A 22,340-nucleotide genomic window follows, 5' to 3' on the forward strand; every position below is an offset into this window, starting at 1 on the left:
GCTGCCGCACCCACCCTCCCGACTAGCATCACTACTCTGGACTGTTCTGATTTAGAATATGTGGACAACTGTAAATACCTAGGTGTCTGGTTAGACTGTAAACTCTCTTTCCAGACTCACATTAAGCACCTCCAATCCTAAATTAAATCTAGAATCGGCTTCCTATTTCACAACAAAGCCTCCTTCACTCATGCTGCCAAACATACCCTCGTAAAACCGGCTATCCTACCCTTGACTTCGGCGATGTCATTTGCAAAATAGCCTCCAACACTCTACTCAGCAAATTGGATGTAGTCTATCACAGTGCCAACTGTTTTGTCACCAAAGCCCCATATACTACCCACCACTGCGACCTGTATGCTCTCGTTAGCTGGCCCTCGCTATATATTAGTCGCCAAACCCACAGAAATAGTATGTGTAGGCCTATAGATTTGCATTGAAACTTAGCCAAGGATTTATTTTACAACTTTTACAGAGATCCATCACCTGGGCAATCAAAGAACTATCTTCCTGAAATAAATAAATAAAAAATATATAAGAGAAAATAGCCTCCATTTGCAAAGGACCTGTGATCTCTACTTATTCCAAGGGGTATGAAAATGGCATTAGAGGGTCAGTTACAAAACTCCATATTTGTGGCCGCAGAGAAAATGACATACTTTTGGGGACCTTACAAAAAAAACATCCTTGTGAACAGACCATGATGTATAAATCATTTCCCCCCCCCAATTTTTTTTTTTATAATAATATTTTCAGTAAAGGTCTACATTATAAAACTTGAGTAAAGAATGCAAAATAAATGGATGATTGGCAATATGTTGCGTTAATATTTCACATTTTGGGATTGATAGGATTTTCTCCTCCTTCATTTGAGTGTGTTTCCTAGGAGATATTACATTTTTTCCCTTCTTTTTTAAAAGAGTTGTTAAGAGGAATAGTGATTATGTAATATCCCTACTGGAGCTACTGACGGGAACCTAAGGGCTGCCTCCTGGTCCTACTCTTTCTCTTCAAAGCAGTTATAGTTTAGACTTGGTTATCAGCTCTGCCTATGGGCTGAGTGTGAGTTTGAGATCCGCAAGGGGAGCTGCACTGTTGCCATGTGCTAAAATCGCTACATCTCTGTAGCTAGACCTCCTTGCCACTTTAAAGGGCGAAGGTGGGATTTAAATGGGACTTACAATCCATACTCAAGGCTTGGAGAACACCTAGGAAGTATTTACTTGGTTTTGTTCTATCTAAACCACAATTTCCTCCATCCCTTTATTGCAGGGGTTCAATAGAAACAGTCAATAATATTCAGTCTAGACAGTGTTAAGATATGGGTAAACTTTCAATTATAGTACAGCTCCAGACACTATTTTTCAACTTCAGATTGATTGTTATATAAACTACGGACTCCCATAAATGAGCAAGCAGAGATTTTAGATTCCATCCAAACACTGGGGGGAAATACACTTAATGACCAAAAGAATGTGGACACCTGCTTGTCGCATATCTCATTCCAAATCATGGGCATTAATACGGAGTTGGTCCCCCTGTTCCTGCTATAACAGCCTCCACTCTTCTGGGAAGGCTTTCAACTACATGTTGAAACATTGCTGCCGGGACTTGCTTCCATTCAGCCATTAGTGAGGTTGGGCACTGATGTTGGGCGAAAAGACCCGACATTCCTATTCATTCCTAAGTTGTTTGATGGGGTTGAGGTCAGGGCTCTGTGCAGGCCAGTCTGTGCAGGCCCCCTCATGCTGAAACAAGAAAAGGCCTTCCCCAAACGGTTGCCACAAAGTTGGAAGCCCAGAATCGTCTAGAATGTCAATGTATGCTGTAGCGTTGAGATTTTCTTTCACTGGAACTAAGAGGACTAGCGGAACCATGAAAAACATCCCCAGACCATTATTCCTCCTCCTCCAAACTTTACTGTTGGCACTATGTATTGGGGCAGGTGGTATTCTCCTGGCATCCGCCAAACCCAGATTCATCCGTCGGACTGCCAGATGGTGAAGCATGATTTATCACTCTAGAGAACCTGTTTACAATGCTCCAGAGTCCAATGGCAGTGATCTTTACACCACTCCAGCTGACGCTTGGCATCGCCCATGGTGATCTTTGGCTTGTGTGCGGCTGCTTGACCATGGAACCGCATTTCATAAAGCTCCCGACGAACAGTTCTTGCTTCCAGGGGGAGTTTGGAACTCGGTAAAAGTGTTGCAACCGAGAATGTACGTTTTTTACGTCCTACCCGCTTCAGCATTCAGCGGTCTCGTTCTGTGAGCTTGTGTGGCCTACCACTTCGCGGGCTAAGCCATTGTTGTTCCTAGACGTTTCCACTTCACAATAACAGCACTTACAGTTGACCGGGGCAGCTCTAGAAGGGCAGAAATTTTACAAACTGACTTGTTGGAAAGTTGGCATCCTATGGCGGTGCCACGTTGAAAGTCACTGAGCCCTTCAGTAAGACCAGTCTACTGCCAATGTTTTTCTATGGACATTGCATGGATGTGTGCTCGATTTTTATACCCCCATCAGCAACGGATGTGGTTGAAATAGCCAAATCCACTAATTTGAAGGGGTGTCCACATACTTTTGCATATACTGTGTAGTGCTGCTGTACTAGGTCATTACCCAAATGGCACCCTGTCTCTCATGGGCCCTGATCAAAAGTCATTCACTGTAGGCAATAGGGTGTCATTTGCTACGCACAAAATTTACTTTTGTTCTTGTCCAGGGGTGTCAAACTCATTGCATGGAGGGCCTAGTGTCTACAGGTTTTTGGTTTTTCCTTTCAATTAAGACCTAGACAAGCAGGTGAGGCGAGTTCTTTACTAATTAGTGACCTTGAGTCATCCATCAAGTACAAGGGTATCAGTCAGTCAGTGGTGTGTTGAGTGCAGAGAGAGAGGAGGCCTGATGTGTCTCACTGATAATAAAACAGTGTGCCGAGCGGCCTGCATGTCAGACTCTGTGCCCTTCACGNGAGAGAGAGAGAGAGAGAGAGAGAGAGAGAGAGAGAGAGATGGACAGGGCGTCTCCATCGATTTACAGAACTTAGATGAGAGAGAAGCCACAGGGCGCTGTCCACACATTACCCACTCACCTCACCACAACCACCCACCCGCCTGCCTCACCCACTCCCCCCACCCACCACAATACTTCCACACTCTCTCCTTCGTCCTGTCTCACTGCTTCCCCCACATTCTCCTTTTTCCACCTCACCCCCCCCCCCCCCACTCCTTTCTCTTGTCACCTAGCACTTCGCTACTGCACTGGCCTTCATCAGTCCGACTGACATGAAGCAGTATATTTGTCTTTCTCCTCTCTCTTTCTCTCTCTTCATCTCTCTCTCTGTCTATCCATCTCTATCGGTGTCTCACTCTTTCTCTCTGCTTGACGAGGGGCTATGTGAAAACTAACACCTTTCTCTACCACCTCCTCTCACGAGGGAATCCACCTGGCAACAGGAGGACAGTCAGTGTCTCTGTATGAAATGCTAATGCAGACAGATCCAGATCTCCTTTGAGGAGAGGAGAGCAGAGGGAAAGGGGGCTCCTTCTCAGTAACACCCAAATGGCACTCTATACACTATATAGGGAAAAGGGTGCCATTTGGAACACATATCTGGTATTCTAAGTACTCTGTTTATTTAGCATGTGTAAAATGGGGGGCTGCCAAACTTCCATAGCTTTACACCAAATGCAACCATTCCAGACACAAATGATTCCCAGGGTTGCATGTACACAGCAAATAATCCAATGTTGAATCAACACTATTTAGGTTTCCATCCAATTGGTAACAGATATTCTTGAGAATATTCTAAAACCTGCATAAAGAAAATATGCATATTTTCCCAACAGTGTCCACCAGACTGACTTGTTGTCGATAAAAATCAGTGCGTGATGACAGTGAGTGTGCCTACTCTGGTGTTGGCACCTGCACTCCAGCAGTGCGGGAAGTCTGTGCGGGGAGGCTAGTGTACATGATGATGATATTATTATGGATTAAAGCGAGAATATTCTTATTTGTCAAACGGCAGTCATCAAAATTTATTGGAAAGGAGCACCCTGTGAAGATGATCACAACTTATTTCATCTAGCCTAATAAACTGCATGGTTTTCCGAGTTGTAGTGAGAGGACCACACTACATATAATTACGTGACTCCAAGTTGACTTTGATATGATGGTTATTATATCAATATTTGCGCATAAAAGCATTTCCAATGTCATTTCTCACATAATACATTTACCTACACAAAAAGAACCCACCATTTCGAACTAACTAATGAGCTGTCGGCATTTATACAATTTTACCAAAACTTCCTGTTTCCATCATAGTTGTCATGATTTTTTTTGATACAGTATGACTACTTGCATAAAAACTGTGGATGGAAATGTGGTTACTCACGGTGTTAAATGAAACAATGGGGCAGTATGTACTGCATATGGGCCACACTTTTTACTGTTAAATTACCACTGTGTTTGGTGCTGATACTGTTGCACTTTGTCAGTGTTAGGGAATTAACACTTTTAATGTTATGCAATAACACCTCATATAGAATTTTTACTGGGCGGCTGGTAGCCTAGCGGTTAAGAGCGTTGGGTCAGTAACCAAAGTGTCGCTGGTTTGAATCCCCGAGCCGAATAGGTAACAAATCCATCGATGTGCCATTAAGCACCGTAATTGCTCCTGTAAGTCACTCTAGATAAAAGCATCTGCTAAATTACAAAATTGTAAGCATTTTGACAAGACAGTGTTGCTTAGTGTAGGGTCACATGAATCACATAATTATTCTCAACGCCTTATTGTCTGATGACCTCATGTGAGCATTTACAAAGACTATAAAACTGGCAGGGGAAACACTTAAAATAACAACCATAGAACAGTTAAACTGGTACAACACTTCCACTCACCCACATTTTTGTTAACTTCTTAGGGCTGCAGCCCGGCGTCGGTACACTTATGACAACAGCCACTTCAAGTGCAGGGCGCGAAATTCAAAATATATTTTTTAGAAATATTTAACTTTCACACATTAACAAGTCCAATACAGCAAATGAAAGGTACACATCTTGTGAATCCAGCCAACATGTCCGATTTTTAAAATGTTTTACAGCGAAAACAGCACGTATATTTATGTTAGCTCACCACCAAATACAAAAAAGGACAGACATTTTTCACAGCACAGGTAGCATGCACAAAGCCAACCTGACTAACCAAGAACCAACCAAACTAACCAACAAACAACTTCATCAGATGACAGTCGTATAACATGTTATTCAATAAATCTATGTTTTGTTCGAAAAATGTGCATATTTCAGGTATAAATCATAGTTTACATTGCAGCTACAATCAGAAATTGCACCAAAAGCAGAAAGAATAATTACAGACACCAACGTGAAATACCTAAATACTCATCATAAAACATTTCTGAAAAATACATAGTGTACAGCAAATGAAAGACAAGCATCTTGTGAATCCAGCCAATATTTCCGATTTCTTAAGTGTTTTACAGCGAAAACACAAAATAGCGTTATATTAGCTTACCACAATAGCCAGAAACACAAGCCATTCCCCAGTAGTAAAAGTTAGCGATCGTGACAAACCAGCAAAAGATATATAATTTTTGACTAACCTTGATAAGCTTCCTCAGATGACAGTCCTAAACATCAGGTTATACATACACTTATGTTTTGTTCGAAAATGTGCATATTTAGAGCTGAAATCAGTGGTTATACATTGTGCTAACTTAGCATATTTTTCCCACAACGTCCGGATATTTTTCTGACACTTTTTCTGACACACATATTCTGACCAAATGACTATTCATAAACATAACTAAAAAATACATGTTGTATAGGAAATGATTGATACACTAGTTCTTAATGCAATCGCCGTGTTAGAATTCTAAAAATAACTTCATTACGACATCCAGCTTAGGTATAGCGAGAGAGTACCCAAAAGCTGGGCGCCAACGACTAGTTCACATGTAAGACAGATATATGAAATAGCATCATAAATTGGGTCCTACTTTTGCTGATCTTTCATCAGAATGTTGCACAACGGGTCCTTTGTCGGGAACAATCGTTGTTTGGATTTAGAACGGCCTTTTTCCCTCTCGATTTAGCAAGCACACTTGCCAAGTGGCGCGAATCTCTCCATGTCAACAAACGGAAGAGAACGGAACACGGCAAAACTCCCGAAAAATGTTTAATAATCTGATTAAAATATATAGAAAATACATACTTTACGATGATATTGTCACATGTATCAAATAAAATCAAAGCCGGAGATATTAGTCGTCCATAACGGCAGCTTATGAGAAGGCAAATCCAGGTCCCTCCTCGCGCTCTCCAGAAAACAGGAAACTGGTGACACGTCATGCCAAGAGCTATAATTCGAGTCCAGATCAAGTTACACACTCAATTTCTTCTCTCACTGCTTGTCGACATCTAGTGGAAGATGAAGTGCATCTAAACTAATAAATAATAAGGACTTTAATAGGCAGCCCCTAGAAGAGTGCATCGATTTCAGATTTTCCACTTCCTGTCAGGAAGTTTGCTGCAAAAGGAGTTCTGTTTTACTCACAGATATAATTCAAACGGTTTTAGAAACTAGAGAGTGTTTTCTATCCAATAGTAATAGTAATATGCATATTTTACGAGCAAGAATTGAGTACGAGGCCGTTTAAATTTGGCACGATTTTCCCCCAAAGTGAAAACAGCGCCCTCTGTCCTCAACAGGCTAGCTGTCCTCCGGCTACACCATGGTGCTACCCTACAGAGTGCTGTTGAGGATACTGTAGACCGTCATTGCAAAACAGTGTGTTTTAATCAATGTAAATGTATTTTGTTTTTATCTAAAAAGGATAATTTAAAAAAATATCAACATTTTTCTGAAATTCACTGGGGAGGATAGTCCTTCCTTTCCTCCTCTGAGGAGCCTCCACTGATCGACGTGTATTACAATTCCCTCCAATATCCAGCATCTCGCACGACCATTGAAGAGGAGTGGCATAACATTCCACAGGCCACAATCATGATCAACTCTATATGAAAAGATGTCGCACTGCATGAGGAAAATGGTGGTCACACCAGATATTGTCTGGTTTTCTGTGACCAACATATATATATATATATATATCTGTATTCTCAGTCATGTGAAATCCATAGATTAGAGATGTTTTTTTTTCTTCAATCGACTGATTTCCATATATGAACTGTAACTCAGTAAAATCTTTGAAATGGTTATGTTAATATTTTTGTACAGTGTAAATACTTTTTCTCTCATGTAAAACTAACATGATGTCTGAAAAAGACAAACTGAATGGGCGAGGAGCTAGTAGGCTGAGTAAGCGGGGAGCTCACCTTAACTGGCGGTTATTTGAAAACGCCTATTTAAAAAAATATATATTATAATATTTAACCTTCTCAGCTCGGAGATTCGATCCAGAAAACGTTCTGTTACTGGCCCAAATCTCTATCCACTAGGCTACCTGCCTATGTCAAGCAACAGTGACCAGAAAGACAGTGAGAGAGAGAGATGATTATAATGGGAGTTGAAAGAAAAATGCTGTATATTTCCCTGCAGTGGCCAGCAGATTCCTTATTGCAATGGCCTGGCACTCCAAAAGTGCTTTCAGAGAAAAATAGTGTCCAGAATCTCACCCTATTCCCTAGAGAGTGCACTATTTTGACCAGAGTCCATAGGGAATAGGGTGCTGTTTGGGACATACAGGCCAAATGACATATAGGGTTTTGAAAAGTGCAGGAATGTTTCTAATTTACCACCAACAAGAAAAGTGACACCTACGGCACAGATTTAATAGAGCAGGTTATCAATGTTGATTTGAGGTTAGAACACATGGCATTTTGGAGAGCGGGGGAATGGTGGGATGGCACCCTATTCACAATATAGAGCACTCATGTTTAGCAGGGCCCTGGTCAAATATAGTGCAGAATATAATGAAAAGGTTGCCATTTGGGATGCAGATGAGGACGTATACAGATGAGGACGTATACAGAGACAGTACTGGGCCGAGTCTTGTTGACTTTGGGAGAGGTGGTGGTAGGTGATGAGTGCCATGCAGCCCGACCCACGTCTCAGTGGGAGTAGTTACCTAATTACCTTGCAGTCTAATCTGTGTTTAAAAAGTGACTGCCCCTAAAAAAACAACTTCTCGTTTTAAAAACAGCCTGTGGCATCAATATGAGTCAAACATTTATTCTAGTGTTACATTTGACTACACAGTGTAAATAGGATTTTTTTTGTCACAAAGTCAGTCTCGTCCAAATCTTAGATTTACTAGATTTACATAGATGATAGGAAAGCATTGTACGCATTCTTAAAGTATTCAGACCCCTTAATTTTTTCCACATTTTGTTGTTTCAACCTTATTCTAAAATTGATTAAATACATTTTTTGCCTCATCAATCTACACATAATGACAAAGCGAAAACAGGTTTTTAGAATTTTTGCAAATTTTTTGAAAATACCAAACAGAAATACCTTATTTACATAAATATTCAGACCCTTTGACTCGAAATTGAGCTCAGGTGCATCCTGTTTTCATTGATCATCCTTGAGATGTTTCTAAAACTTGTTTGGAATCCACTTGTGGTAAATTCAATTGATTGGATATGATTTGGAAAGGCACACACCTGTCTATATAAGGTCCCACAGTTGACAGTGCATGTCAGAGCAAAAACCAAGCGCCGAGACAGGATTATGTCAAGGCACAGATCTTGCGAAGGGTACAAAAAATGTTTGTAGCATTGAAGGTCCCCAACAACACAGTGGCCTCCATCATTCTTAAATGGAAGAAGTTTGGAACCACCAAGACTCTGCCTAGAGTTGGCTGCCCGGCCAAACTGAGCAATCGGTGAAGAAGGGCCTTGGTCAGGGAGGTGACCAGAACCTGATGGTCATTCTGAGAGAGCTCCAGAGTTTCTCTGTGGAGATGGGAGAACCTTCCAGAAGGGTATCCTTCCTGACCTGTTCACCGGAAGTGCTACCTGTCCCAGACCTGCTGTTTTCAACTCTCTAGAGACAGCAGGAGCGGTAGAGATAGTCTTAATGATTGGCTATGAAAAGCCAACTAACATTTACTCCTGAGGTGCTGACTTGCTGCACCCTCGACAACTACTGTGATTATTATTATTTGACCATGCTGGTTATTTATGAACATTTGAACATCTTGGCCATGTTCTGTTATAATCTCCACCCGGCACAGCCACCTGGCCACCCCTCATAGCCTGGTTCCTCTCTAGGTTTCTTCCTAGGTTTTGGCCTTTCTAGGGAGTTTTTCCTAGCCACCGTGCTTCTACACCTGCATTGCTTGCTGTTTGGGGTTTTAGGCTGGGTTTCTGTACAGCACTTTGAGATATCAGCTGATGTAAGAAGGGCTATATAAATACATTTGATTTGATTTGCAGCACTCCATTAATGAGGTCTTTATGGTAGTGACCAGACTGAAGCCACTCCTCAGGTAAAGCCACATCAAATCTTTCTTGGAGTTTGCCAAAAGGCACCTAAAGACTCTCCGACCATGAGAAACAAGATTCTCTGGTCTGGTGAAATAAAGATTGAACTCTTTGGCTTGAATGCCAAGTGTCACATCTGGAGGGAACCTGGCACCATCCCTATTGTGAAGCACGGCAACTGCACTCCCCACAACCGCAGGGCTCTCCAGAGGGTGGTGCGGTCTGCCCAACGCATCACCGTGGGCTGACTACCTGCCCTCCAGGACACCGACACCACCCGGTGTCACAGGAAGGCCAAAAGGATCAACAAGGACAACAACCAGCCGAGTCACTGCCTGTTCACCCCGCTATCATCCAGAAGGCGAGGTCAGTACAGGTGCATCAAAGCTGGGACCGAGAGACTGAAAATCCGCTTCTATCTCAAGGCCAGACTGTTAAATATAAGAACTAACATTAGGCTGGGTATCAGTCAAGCAAGACCTGATGAGAAGTTTGATGACATGTCCCCTAGCCTACCACACAAAGGCACTATGGATTTATTTTCTCTGGTTGACACATACATGCTCAGGAAAGTGATATCACAATTTAAGCCTTCTACCTGCCTTCTCAATACTATCTCCAGCACCTTCTTCAACAGTTTATAATTGCAGATCTGAAGAAGTGCAAGCTGTTGTTAATCACTCCCTGTTCACAGACACTTTCCCCACTGCACTAAAAACTTATGGTGAAACCCCTTCTGACGAAAGTAATCTAGATTCTTCAGCTCTTGGCAATTTTCGGCCCATCCACAACCTTCCATTCTTTAAAAAAATTCTGGAGAAATTGGTGTTCAAACTGATTTTTTTTTATAATTCTGTATTTTTGAAAAATTCCAATCTTGTTTTCGTGTTCAGCCCACAGACAGCCTTAGTTAAAGTGGTAAATGATCGTAGAACCAACATAGATGCCAAACAGCTCTCTGTCCTTAGATTTAAGTGCTGCATTCGACTCTGTTGACCATTATGTTCTCCTGGACAGACTGGAGAGGTGGGTTGGCCTATTTATCCAGTTTAGGACCTATTAACATAACTCAGAGAAAATACAAATCACATGTACCATTCCACAAGGTTTGACTTTGGGTCCAGGACTGTTCAGTTTATATATGTTACCCCTTGGCAGCGTTATCTGAAAGCGCAGCATTGATTTTCATGCAGACGATACACAACTTTACATTTCTGTGTCACCAGAGGATTTTAGCTCCATGGATAAATTATTACACTGAATTAGTGGTTTAAATACTTGGATGGCCCACGACTTCCTCCAGCTAAATCAAGACAATACCGAGGTACTTATTGTTGGAGACAAAGCACAGAGAGAATCTAGCCGCACATTTTAATTCATGGACAATCAAGATAACACCTAGGTTTTTTACCTGATGTTTTATTTTAAATTCTGAACTAAGTTTTGAATCACACATTAGGAATGTGACCAAAATAGCTTTTTACCACCTCGAGAACATGCCATGGTGTCGCCGTGTCTCTCTCAGGCTGATACAGAGACTCATCAACACTTTTAGTACAAGCAGGCTTGACTACTGTAATGCTCTCCTGCCTGGTCTACCAATGAAAGCCATTGGTCAACTGCGAAACATACAGAGTGCTGCAGAACGGTCAGTGACCAAGATCAGACTGACCACACATTACACCAGTTTTAAGGTCTCCGCACTGGCTGCCTGTGAGTTTTAGAATTAATTTTAAGCTTCTTCTATAGGTTTTTAAATCAATCCACGATTGTGCACCCCAATACAAGTCAGACATGCTTTTAAGTTGTGTACCCAGTAGGGTCCTGTGGCCAGTGTTGTAGTACTCAAGACCACATATTAAGTGTCTCGATCTTCTCTCGGTGTCAGGTACATTTGTACTCGTTCCTGACTGGTCTCAGACAGTGAGGACTGGTAATTTCTTCCCGAGACCAGCAGAGGAAACTCATAATTATTGGCTCCCATTCAGTCAGGGCATAAAACCGCTTCCCCAGGCCAAATATATACACTCCTTTCTTGAAACGTTAGTATCTTAACAACCTTATCTATTATAGACATGTTTGCTCAGTGGCGAACATATAGGCCTTCAGTGTGTGACAGGTTCTTGATTCTGAAATGACAGCAACTGTAATACCAGCGCACTCAAATAGGAGAGTGCACTTTTTGTAAAACACAAAGAGCCAGTGGTGTAGTGGAGGGTATACTCAGGTACAACAGAGAAATCATGCACAAAGTAGCCTATAAAATTGCAAAGCACGTGAAGTATATTCACATGAGCGCCGCACACAGCCTAGTTTAAGCAGAATATTATCTGCAGGCAGCAGGTGCGTGCAGCTCTCAACTGGTTTTGGGATAGAGCAGCTCACAGAATAATGACGTCGGTAGCCGGTAGGATAGGAAAGACTTTTCAATTGATGATATCTACCAGTAAATGCTAACTAAGGCAACAATGTGTATGCAAACCAGGTATTGAAAAAATGCAGTCCGAAGTGTTGTCATCATGCATTGTTTGCATCAAGGGCGTACACATGGATGGGCCTGGGTAGACAAGAGTGTACAAAGCTGTCATCAAGGCAAAGAGTGGCTACTTTGAAGAATCTAAAATCTAAAATATATTTTTATTTGTTTTACACTTTTTTTGGTTACTACATGATTCCATATTTGTTATTTCATAGTTTTGATGTCTTCACTATTATTCTACACTATTATGTAGAAAATAGTCCAAATAAAGAAACCATTGAATGAGTAGCTGTGTTCAAACTTTTGACTGGTACCGTATTTTAAAATAGATCTTGAAACACATATTTTTTGCTTTGTTTTTCATTAGTGTACTTTTTAGTTTAGTTGTTTTGTTTGTTTTGTAATAAATATTTCAGCATTGTTTTTTATTTAAATGTTTTCCTGTAAAGCACATTGTGTTGTATTCCATGTCTGAAATTTGCTTTATATATAAAGCATGATTTGGATGTTCGGAGTCTGTTTGACAACCACACATTTCCTAATTTGTAAAGCTCCAACCTCAGTTACAACAGAACTCAGGAAGCCAATTTTTCTGTCTGTAGCGTGAAAACAAAATTATCTCCTATCCTGAATCTCTTCATGGAGGTTGTGAAGGTGGTTAAGCAGATTTCAGTTTGACAGCAGGGGAAAAGAAAAAGAACACACAAAACAGGTCATAATTATTAGATGATGTAGAGGTGTTTTCTGTCAAGCTTTCTCTTGATTGTGTAATGAAACCAAAACTGTCGTGATTTGCAGGTGCTCAGCTGTTAGCTCCATCAAATATGCACTCTGAGGACCAGAAAATATCATTCATTCTGTTGCCAAAAACGGTCTCGAATTAGTGTGAAATGTATATGAATATTCATTAAAAAAAACTTGTGTTCTGTTCAAGATATAATTTCAGTTAGGGCTCAACTGTGGGATTTGGTTTGCATCCAATTTGTATATTGTGACATACAAATGCAGATTAGTTTGGCAACAAATTGATACACGTTTTCAAGTAAACATTAAGCTCATTTGGTAGGCATGGAATTTCACAATGGCATTACAATGCCTCTCAAAATTCTCCTTCCCTTCCCCGTTTTGCTATGCCACCCACCCTCATTCAATTTAGGAGAGGTGTAAAGTCAAGATTTCTATTATTTGTGTTATTATACTGTATTATTACTTCCTCTCAGTCCCTGGCCCTGTTTGTTGCAGTGATATGTGTTTGACCCGCTCGCTCCTCTGCTATCTGGTGGTTGACATCAGCAGAAAGCTGATGCTGTGAAACGAATGCAGTGGGTTTGCACTCAGCAGGCGGCCAAAACATTAGCCATAAACAGCAGGCAAGGGCTCCCTCGATCTCTCACTACAGAGCTCTCGCTCTGTCTCTCATCCTTAACTCTCTCTCTCTTTTCCTCTTTCTGTTGTAATTAACCATTCACCTCATCATTTATCATAGAGGGATAAACATCTGTGTTTGAACACTTCTTTAAATTGAACCTTCAACTAGGTAAGTCAGTTAATACCAAATTCTTATTGACAATGGCAGCCTACACCAGCCAAACTCAGATGACGCTGGGCCAATTGTGCACCGCCCAATCCCGGCCAGTTGTGATACAGTCTGGATTTGAACCAAGTTGTCTATAGTGATGCCTCTAGCACTGAGATGCGGTGACTTATGACCACTGCGCCACTTGGATGCCCCAATCATATGTACTATATGTGTATATACCTTCTGAGATGACTTTTCCACCATATCAGTTGGATAGTGGGATATGGTGCCTTTCACTGACTATGCCAGCTGCTGCTTATTTACTGACTGTCTGACATCACTGTTTTACCACCTTTCAGCATGATTACCACACAATTAGCACTGATTAAAGAGCGACACAGGAGGTGCCAGCCAGAAAGCACTGATAATAGAATAGGCTTACTTGGTCTAGCATAGGGATACAGGTTGCTCACACAAGTCTAGCATAGGGATAGAGGCAGTGCTGGGAAAAAGTAATTGAGTAATATAAAGACACATTAATAGAAAATCACTCAAGTAAAAATCACCCTGTAAAATACTACTTGGGTAAAAGTCTAAAAGTATCTGGTTTTAAGTACAGTGGTGGGAAAAGCAATCAATTGTCATACTTCAGTAAAAGTAAATGCTATACATCAAATTCCTTATATTAAACAAACCAGACGGCATGATATCATTTTTATTTAAAAAAATTACGAACAGACGGGCACACTCAACACATTTACAAACACAATATTTGTGTATAGTGAATCCACCAGATCAGAGGCAGTAGGGATGGCAACGTGTTATGTTGATACATCATATATGCTGAAATATTTGAACAAACCCCTTCAAATTACTGGATTCGGTTATTTCAGCCAAAAATCGAGCACACAGTCATGCAATCTCCATATACAAACATTGGCAGTAGAATGGACTTACTTACCTTTCAACATGGCACCTTCATAGGAAGCCACCTTTCCAGCAAGTCAGTTCGTCAAATTTCTGCTTTGCTAGAGCTTCCCCAGTAAACCTTAAGTGTTGTTATTGTGAAGTGGAAACGTCTGCGCAACAGAGGCTCAGCCGCAAAGTGGTAGGCCACACAAGCTTACAGAAATTAAGGTCTAGGGCTGTTTTTCATGGTTCGGGATGGACCCCTTAGTTCCAGTGAAGGGGAAATCTTAATGCTACAGCATACAATTACATTCTAAACGATTCTGTGCTTTTAACTTTGTGGCAACAGTTTGGGGAAGGCCCTTTCCTGCTTCAGCATGACAATGCCCCCGTGCACAAAGCGAGGTCCATACAGAAATCGTTTGTCGAGATTGGTGTTGAAGAACTTGACTGGCTTGCACAGAACCCTGACCTCCCTCAACCCCATCGAACACTTTTGGGATGAATTGGAATGCCGACTGCGAGCCAGGCCTAATCGCCCAACATCAATACCCGACCTCACTAATGCTCTTGTGACTGAATGGATGCAAGTCCCCGTAGCAATGTTCCAACATCTAGTGGAAAGCCTTCCCAAAAGATTGGAGGCTGTTATAGTAGGAAAGGTGGAACCAACTCCATATTTATGCCCATGATTTTGGAATGAGATGTTTGATGAGCAGGTGTCCACATACTTTGGTCATGTAGTGTAGGTGCGTGAATTGGACCATAATTCTGAGAGAATGCATTCAACATTTAACGAGTACTTTTTGGCGTCAGGGAAAATGTATTTGAGTAAAAAGTATATTTTCTTTAGGAATGTAGTGGAGCAAAAGTAAAAGCTGTCAAAATATAAATAGTAAAGTAATGTACAGATACGCCAAAACTACTTTAGTAATACTTTAAAGTATTTTTACTTAAGTACTTTACACCACTGAATACAGGTAGCTTACACAAATCTAGCATAGGGATACAGGTTGCCAGAAGATACCGACCTTACCTTTACGTCTGCTTACACTGATCTGCACTGGGGTCAGAACGCAATCATGGTAACTTTAAGATGCCGTTGAGCCGGCGCGAGATATGGGTCAGAAAACGTACCTCGATGCAGTGATTGATTATGCCACAGTACTGTGGGTTCAATCCCAGTGCTATAGGCACTCGTTAAAAAAAAATCCGTTTTCCCCCTATCCCAAACCTATCCCTTACCTTTAACTTCACCCATAGATGTTTATTCACAGGCAACTGTATTAGGGTAAAACTAGGCCCTCAAAATAAGGCCTCATGAAATACTTATGGTATTGTGTACATACTTTTTTAAAATTATAACATATTCACTTATCTCACTTTGTGAGGTCCACATGACTAATAAAAGATGGAAGCAACGTGCATGTCTCTGTCTCTAACAAATTAAATCATGGGTGGTAATACTACAATTTACTCAATAGGCCAGGCACTCTGGGAAATATTTGAATAAGGCTTTACACTAAGCAGTGTGTTAATTTAACACTGTTCCGGTCTCTATAAGAGTCTACAGACTCAACACTTTCGGTGTTCATTTGTTTGTCTTTTTACACTGGAGAATTTTCTGTGGTACTCAAATTGACCATAACCATATCCGGGAATAAGCAGTTAATTATTATTTCAACAAAAGTTGCTTTCTTTTTAAATATGCACTTTTGCTGACTTGAATATAATCAAGTGCAAAATTACAGGGGAAGAAAAAGAATATGGGCATTATAAATAGTTGTATTTTTAGCACTTAAATTTTGCCTTCAATATGCAATTTAGTTTTCCGAAGAAACCCATTTACTAGAACTGTTTTCCGCTTTCATTTTCCATTGCCTACCGAAACACACTCTCCAAATGTCATGCATTTGAGTAGCTTAATATCTGTCGTTATCACCGCAAATGTATTTCTTGCTGCCCTGGTTATAATTCAGATTGCCAAGGCACCAACTAATCCTTTCATACAATGGCCCAGCACTGAAAAATAAATAATAATTTTTTAACAAAACACCAACTCATCTATGTGAGTCTCTACAGCAGGGGTAGGCAACCGTGATCCTGGAGTGCCGCAAGCACTTCATGTTTTTAACTGACCTAGAGGCATTCACTGAACTGATCAATTAGGTGTGGTGCCTAGTTGGAACAAAATCCTGCAGTACCTGTGGCACACCAGGAACAGAGTTGCCTACCCCTGCACTACAGTTATAGCCCCATACTGGCTTTAAAGATGGATGCTAACTCATTGGGCACTACTACTTAAAAAACACCATGCCAGCATCCCAAATGGCACTCTATTCCCTATATAGTATACTACTTTTACCAGGGTCCATAGAGGTCTGGTCAAAAGTAGTGCACTAAAAGGAATAGAGTTCTATTTGGGATGCAAACCATTTCTGTGACTTCACCGGCACATACAACCTTTGAATAATTGAACAAGTCACCTAGGGCTGTGGTGGTCATGAAATTTTGTCAGCCGGTGATTGTCAAGCAGATAACTGCTGGTCTCCTGATAATTGACCGGTGATTAACATAAACACGTTTAGCCTCACCTGGCTTCCACGCATAGCCTTTTATTTATTTTAGACAGGTCTAAAGAAACATGATATGAAGAAAATGTAGTCTATTTCGGAAGAACAGAATAGAATACTCTGAGTTGTCCTTATGTTAGGCCCTGATATGGTTGTGGGCTACACTAGTTAATTTAGCAGACAACATTTGCTTAGAGTTCTGTGGAATTATTTTAGTATTATTTTATAGTATGTAGAATACAATTGAACATAGCTGAATAAAATAGAAAGTATATTTTCTCTGAAAGATTTCCAAGGAAATATTCAGTTTTGAGTAAATAACAAAGAAACAGGTCCTCCTATATAATTAATTTAGAGTTATTTATGCAACGTTAGTTGTCATACAAACGTGTGCCATTGGGCTTAATATAATAATTATAATTCCCGGCTGCTGTGCTCCGAAGCACCTCTCACTTACATGGCGCTCTATGATATCTCAATTCTTATTGGCCAATGCCCCTTGTGTGACCGTAATGCCCCCACAAAAATCCAAGCCTTTTGCGACCAAAATGGCCGTTGTGCCATTGGGTTGAATATAAGAATTATAATTCCCTTCTCCCGGCTGCTGTGAGCAGAAGCACCTCTCACTTACATGGCGCTCTGTGTCTCAATTCTTATTAGCCAATGCCTGTCACATGATCTGGTCCTTCTCACAGCTAAGAATTAATCTACAAGTGAAGACCGACATGTCGGGGATGCAACTGCTTGCGTCCCTCATCAAATTTCCGGGTGCATATTGAAGATGTTAGAACTGTTCACATTTAACCTACTTTTCAGCCATCAAAATGAGTAGGCCTAATGAAAAGCAAAAGCACTGGCCTATGTAAATCTACTATCCCCCACAGTACAAAAGTTGACCCACTCAACTTGTCCTTCTGTGCAAGAAATACATTTCCAAACATACGCTGGGACAGTTGTGGGATGCGATAGACCCCAAATTAATACAACCACTCGCATCCAAAACCTTTCAAAAGCAATGAGGTTGATGCAACATATCAGAACATTTACCTTAAAATGTTAATGAACTATTAGGCTATTTCCTCACATAAGCGCAGCAATGCGCACTTGGCAGTAGGTTATAGTTATAGCATGGCAGTAGGTTTAGCGGTCGATTAAAGCAGATTGTTGTCCTTAATTTCAAGAAGCTACAGTATTTGGCTTTTGGTTAGGCTATATGAGGTGTGCAACTATGATTTGAAAAAGTTGCAAAAAAAAGGCTATTCCTTGCCTTACAGCACATGCTGAGCATCATTCACAAGTGATAATACATCGTTCACAAGTGATAGGCTAATATTGTCACTCATCAGACTATTCTTAATGTAATGTTATCTTTACATATCCTAAATAATATGAGTGAAATTAGTTTTGATTTAGAATGGACCAATATCATGCACCTGTCACGGAACAGGGGCATGGGAAAAATAAATATACCTACATGTCATCTATACACTTAAATAACAAATAAGGTCACGGTAACAGTCCTAAATGTACCAGAAATGTGTTTCGTGTTCTCCGAACTAATTGTAAGGATCTGATAGTGGCATCTTTTCTGTATTCAAAGACATATTTTTAAAATGCTTGCCCTCTGTGTCAAGTATTATTATGGCCAGCTCCTATACATTTTTAGGAGATTAAGTAAGTGAAAACAAAAAAAAATGTAATACATCCTTCTCTCTCTCTCTCTTTTTCTCTTCCAGGAAACACAAAATGGTCGCCATAATCAACTCCAGTTTCTGGTAAAACTAAACAAAAGCCATAATCCATCCGTGTTTTTCTCCAGACCCTGGCTGTTCCATAATGTAAATGAAGCTTGCCTTGATTCTACTCAACAGACGGCTAGGCCATGAGCCTTAGAGGATCTACCGTAACCCGGACAGGGCCTACCCCAGTTTGGATTTAGTGCCACCCTCGTCCTTCTGTTGAGACTGCGAGCCACGTGAGGCTGCAGACGTGGCCGGTGGTGGTGGCGACGGCGGTGGTGGGAGGACTTTCACACGTAGCACAAAAAACACTGGGATATACTTACAAACATACTGAGGAAACACCATGAGGATATCCAAGATCTTCTGTCTCTGTCCCGTACTGGTCTGCCTCTGCTTTCTCCAGAAGTGCTATGGGGTTAGCCATCATGTCCCAACATCCAAAGTGCCCAACACAAAGAACCAGACCAAACTGGCCAATGGCGAGACGGAAGTGCACCACAGACCTAAACGCGGCTGGATCTGGAACCAATTCTTTGTTTTAGAAGAACACATTGGACCAGATGCTCAATATGTGGGAAAGGTATTGTTTTATCTTACTTCACAGTACTTCATGGCTTGAATTTAGATGCTTGTAAACAACCACTTTTTCATTACAAGGATATTTGACTCCTTGGCTCTGAATTGTGTCCTAAATGGCACCTTATGCCCTACATAATGCATTACCATTGACCAGAGCCCTATGAGCCATGGTCAAAAGTAGTGCACCACTTATGGAAAAGGGAGCCTTTTTTGACAAATACTGTTTTTCTGCGCAGCGGTCTTGTGTGTTGGAAATGCATTGTGGCAGGTACAGCTTTGATTATTAATGTGACTTGCCTTGTTGGTATTCCAGGTGCTTTTGTTCTGTCTAATGATGTAGAAGCCAAGGCTGTGTTCCAAATTGCACCCTACTCCATACATAGCTCAATCATTTTGACCAGGGCCAATAGGGCTCTGGTCAAAAGTGGTGCACTATGTAGGGAATAGGGTGACATTTGGGATGCACTACAAATCTCACGTGGGTATATTTTGTAGAGAAAAGAGGTCTACACTGTCCAAGTTCTTCTCATGATAATGTCTTGTGTTTTATGGAGGATTAATCAACAAGCTCCCTTTAGATCATCTTAGTCTGTCACGTTCGGCTTTAAGGCATGCGACATTCAATTGTGAAAATAGCTTGTTCTTTGTTTGAATTAAGCATAGTACAAAATCAAACCAACCCTTACAAAAAAGTGAAATGTCCACGTTGTGCACAAAATGTGAAACCAATGTGGTTTTGGTTCACTTCACATGTGATATGACACATGAAATTTCACAGGTGATGCCCTGCAAACAAAACTTTGTCATAAGAATGTCACGCAGTCAGTGTTTTCAAATTACATATTTGACACACTTGATTACGTTGTGTATATTAATTTACGCAGTAATTATTATTCAACATGCCCTCACCTGAGATTTTAACTCACAAACTCTTGATTGACGATATTCCGATCTTCCTGCTACGCCACCATGTCTGTGCCAATAATAGATTTTCACCATTATTTCTACACTTTGGACTTCAATGTACAATACATCTCAGCTTCGTTAAGAATACACTCAACAAAAACTATTATATTTATCATAGTGATTCAGGAGTAACATTAAACCAGAATAATATGCCTCGCCAACATTAGACAACTATACAGAAAACCCTGAAATTGCTGAAATAAGTCAATTAAATCAATGATGAGAGAATAATCGGATTAAATTATAACTAAATTGTCACGTTATCATATTAACCTCACATAAGATTATGAGAAATTCATGTTTTTTCCCCCAAGGGATGTACCACAGGTGGCCTGTAATTGGCCAGGCTAAACTAGACGGAACACACTAAATGAAAATCCAGGACCCTCAAATTAGTATAATTTCTTAAGTTTGGTATGGTTACATAAGGATACTTATGGCAAAAAAAAACGAAAGGAGGGTGGTTGGTCGGGTTGGAAGGGTAGACATATAATGCTAACATCTAGCAATCCAAATGTTCTCATTGGGGACAACTTTAGCATTTTAGCTAATTAAGAATTTGCAACAACTTACTACTTTTTAGCTACTTTGCAAGTACTTAGCATATTAGCTAACCCTTCCCCTAACCTTAACCTAAACTCCTAGTCTAGCTAACGTTAGCAACCGAGCCACCTACCTAACGTTAGCCAAAACAAATTGGAATTCGTATCATATCATGCATATCATAAAGGGGGTCATGTAAATTGTCCTGGTAGCCATTTGATTAACTGTTCAGCAGTCATACGGCTTGGGAGTGGAACCTGTTCAGGTGCCTTTTGGTCCCAGGCTTGGTGCTCCGGTATCGCTAGCCATGTGGTAGCAGAGAGAACAGTCTATGCCTTGGGTGGCTGGAGTCTTTAAAAAATGTTGGTGCGTTCCTTTGACACCGCCTTGTATAGAGTTCCTGGATGAAACGGAGTTCGGCCCCAGTGATGTACTGTGCTGTACGCACTACCCTCTGTAGTGCCTTGTGGTCAAATGCCGAGCAGTTGCCATACCAAGCAGTGATACAGCCAGTCAAGATGCTCTCAATGGTGCATCTGTATAACTTTTTGAGGATCTGAAAGCCCATGACAAATCTTTTCAGCCTCCTGAGGAGGAAGAGACGTTGTCGTGCACTTTGGACCATGATAGGTTCTTAGTGATGTGCACACTGAGGAACTTGAAGCTCTCAACCCGCTCCACTACAGCCCCGTCGATGTGAATGGGGGTGCATTCGATATTCTCCTTTGTCTTTCCCACATTGAGGGAGAATTTGTTGTCCTAACACCACACTGCCAGGTCTCTGACCTCCTCCCAATAGTCTCATCGTCGTTGGTGATCAGGCTACCACAGTCATGTTGTCACCAAACCTAATGATTTTGTTAGAGTTGTGTGCGGGCTTGCAGTTTTGGGTGAAAAGGGAGTACAGGAGGGGACTGAGCTGATCTGTAGTCAATGAACAGCATTCTCACATAGGTGTTCCTTTTGTCCAGGTGGGAAAGGGCAGTGTGAAGTGCAATGGAGATTGCTTCATCTGTGGATCTGTTGGGGAGGTATGCAAATTGGAGTGGATCCCGGGTTTCTGGAATAATGGTGTTGATATGACCAGCTTTTCAAAGGATTACATGGATACAGATGTGAGTGATACAGAGTGGTAATATTTTAGACCGGTCACCTTGGTGTTCTTAGGCACAGGAACTATGGTGGTTTGTTTGAAACATGTAGGTTTTACAGACTGGGCCACAGTGAGGTTGAAAATGTCAGTGAAGACCCTTTCCAGCTGGACATCTCATGCTCTGAGTACACACCCTGGTAATCCAACTAGCCCTGCGGCCTTGTGAATGTTATTCCTGTTTAAAGGTCTTACTACATCGGCTACGGAATGCGTGATCATACAGTCATCCGGAACAGCTGGTACTTTCACGCATGGTTCAGTGTTGCTTGCCTTGAAGTGAGCATATCGAGCATAACATATCAAACGAAATGGATGATGGACATCCACAAATGAATAATTACCATACCAAACAGAACATACAGTTGAAGTCGGAAGTTTACATGCACTTAGGCTGGAGTCA

At 41.1% G+C, this 22,340-nt stretch overlaps 1 protein-coding gene across 2 annotated transcripts in view; it reads left to right on the forward strand.

Moving 5' to 3' along the window:
* The window catches only part of LOC129822824 (cadherin-18-like), a 388,426-nt gene that overhangs the window by 173,371 nt on the left and 192,715 nt on the right, over positions 1-22,340 (forward strand). For both annotated transcript variants that reach the window (XM_055881258.1, XM_055881257.1), the window contains one exon: positions 18,694-19,279. In XM_055881258.1, the coding sequence (XP_055737233.1) occupies positions 19,043-19,279 (237 nt within the window). In that variant the 5' untranslated portion in view covers positions 18,694-19,042. The remainder of the gene's footprint in view (positions 1-18,693; positions 19,280-22,340) is intronic.

The sequence above is a fragment of the Salvelinus fontinalis genome, chromosome 25 (genome assembly GCF_029448725.1).
Source record: "Salvelinus fontinalis isolate EN_2023a chromosome 25, ASM2944872v1, whole genome shotgun sequence".
Classification (NCBI taxonomy): domain Eukaryota; kingdom Metazoa; phylum Chordata; class Actinopteri; order Salmoniformes; family Salmonidae; genus Salvelinus; species Salvelinus fontinalis.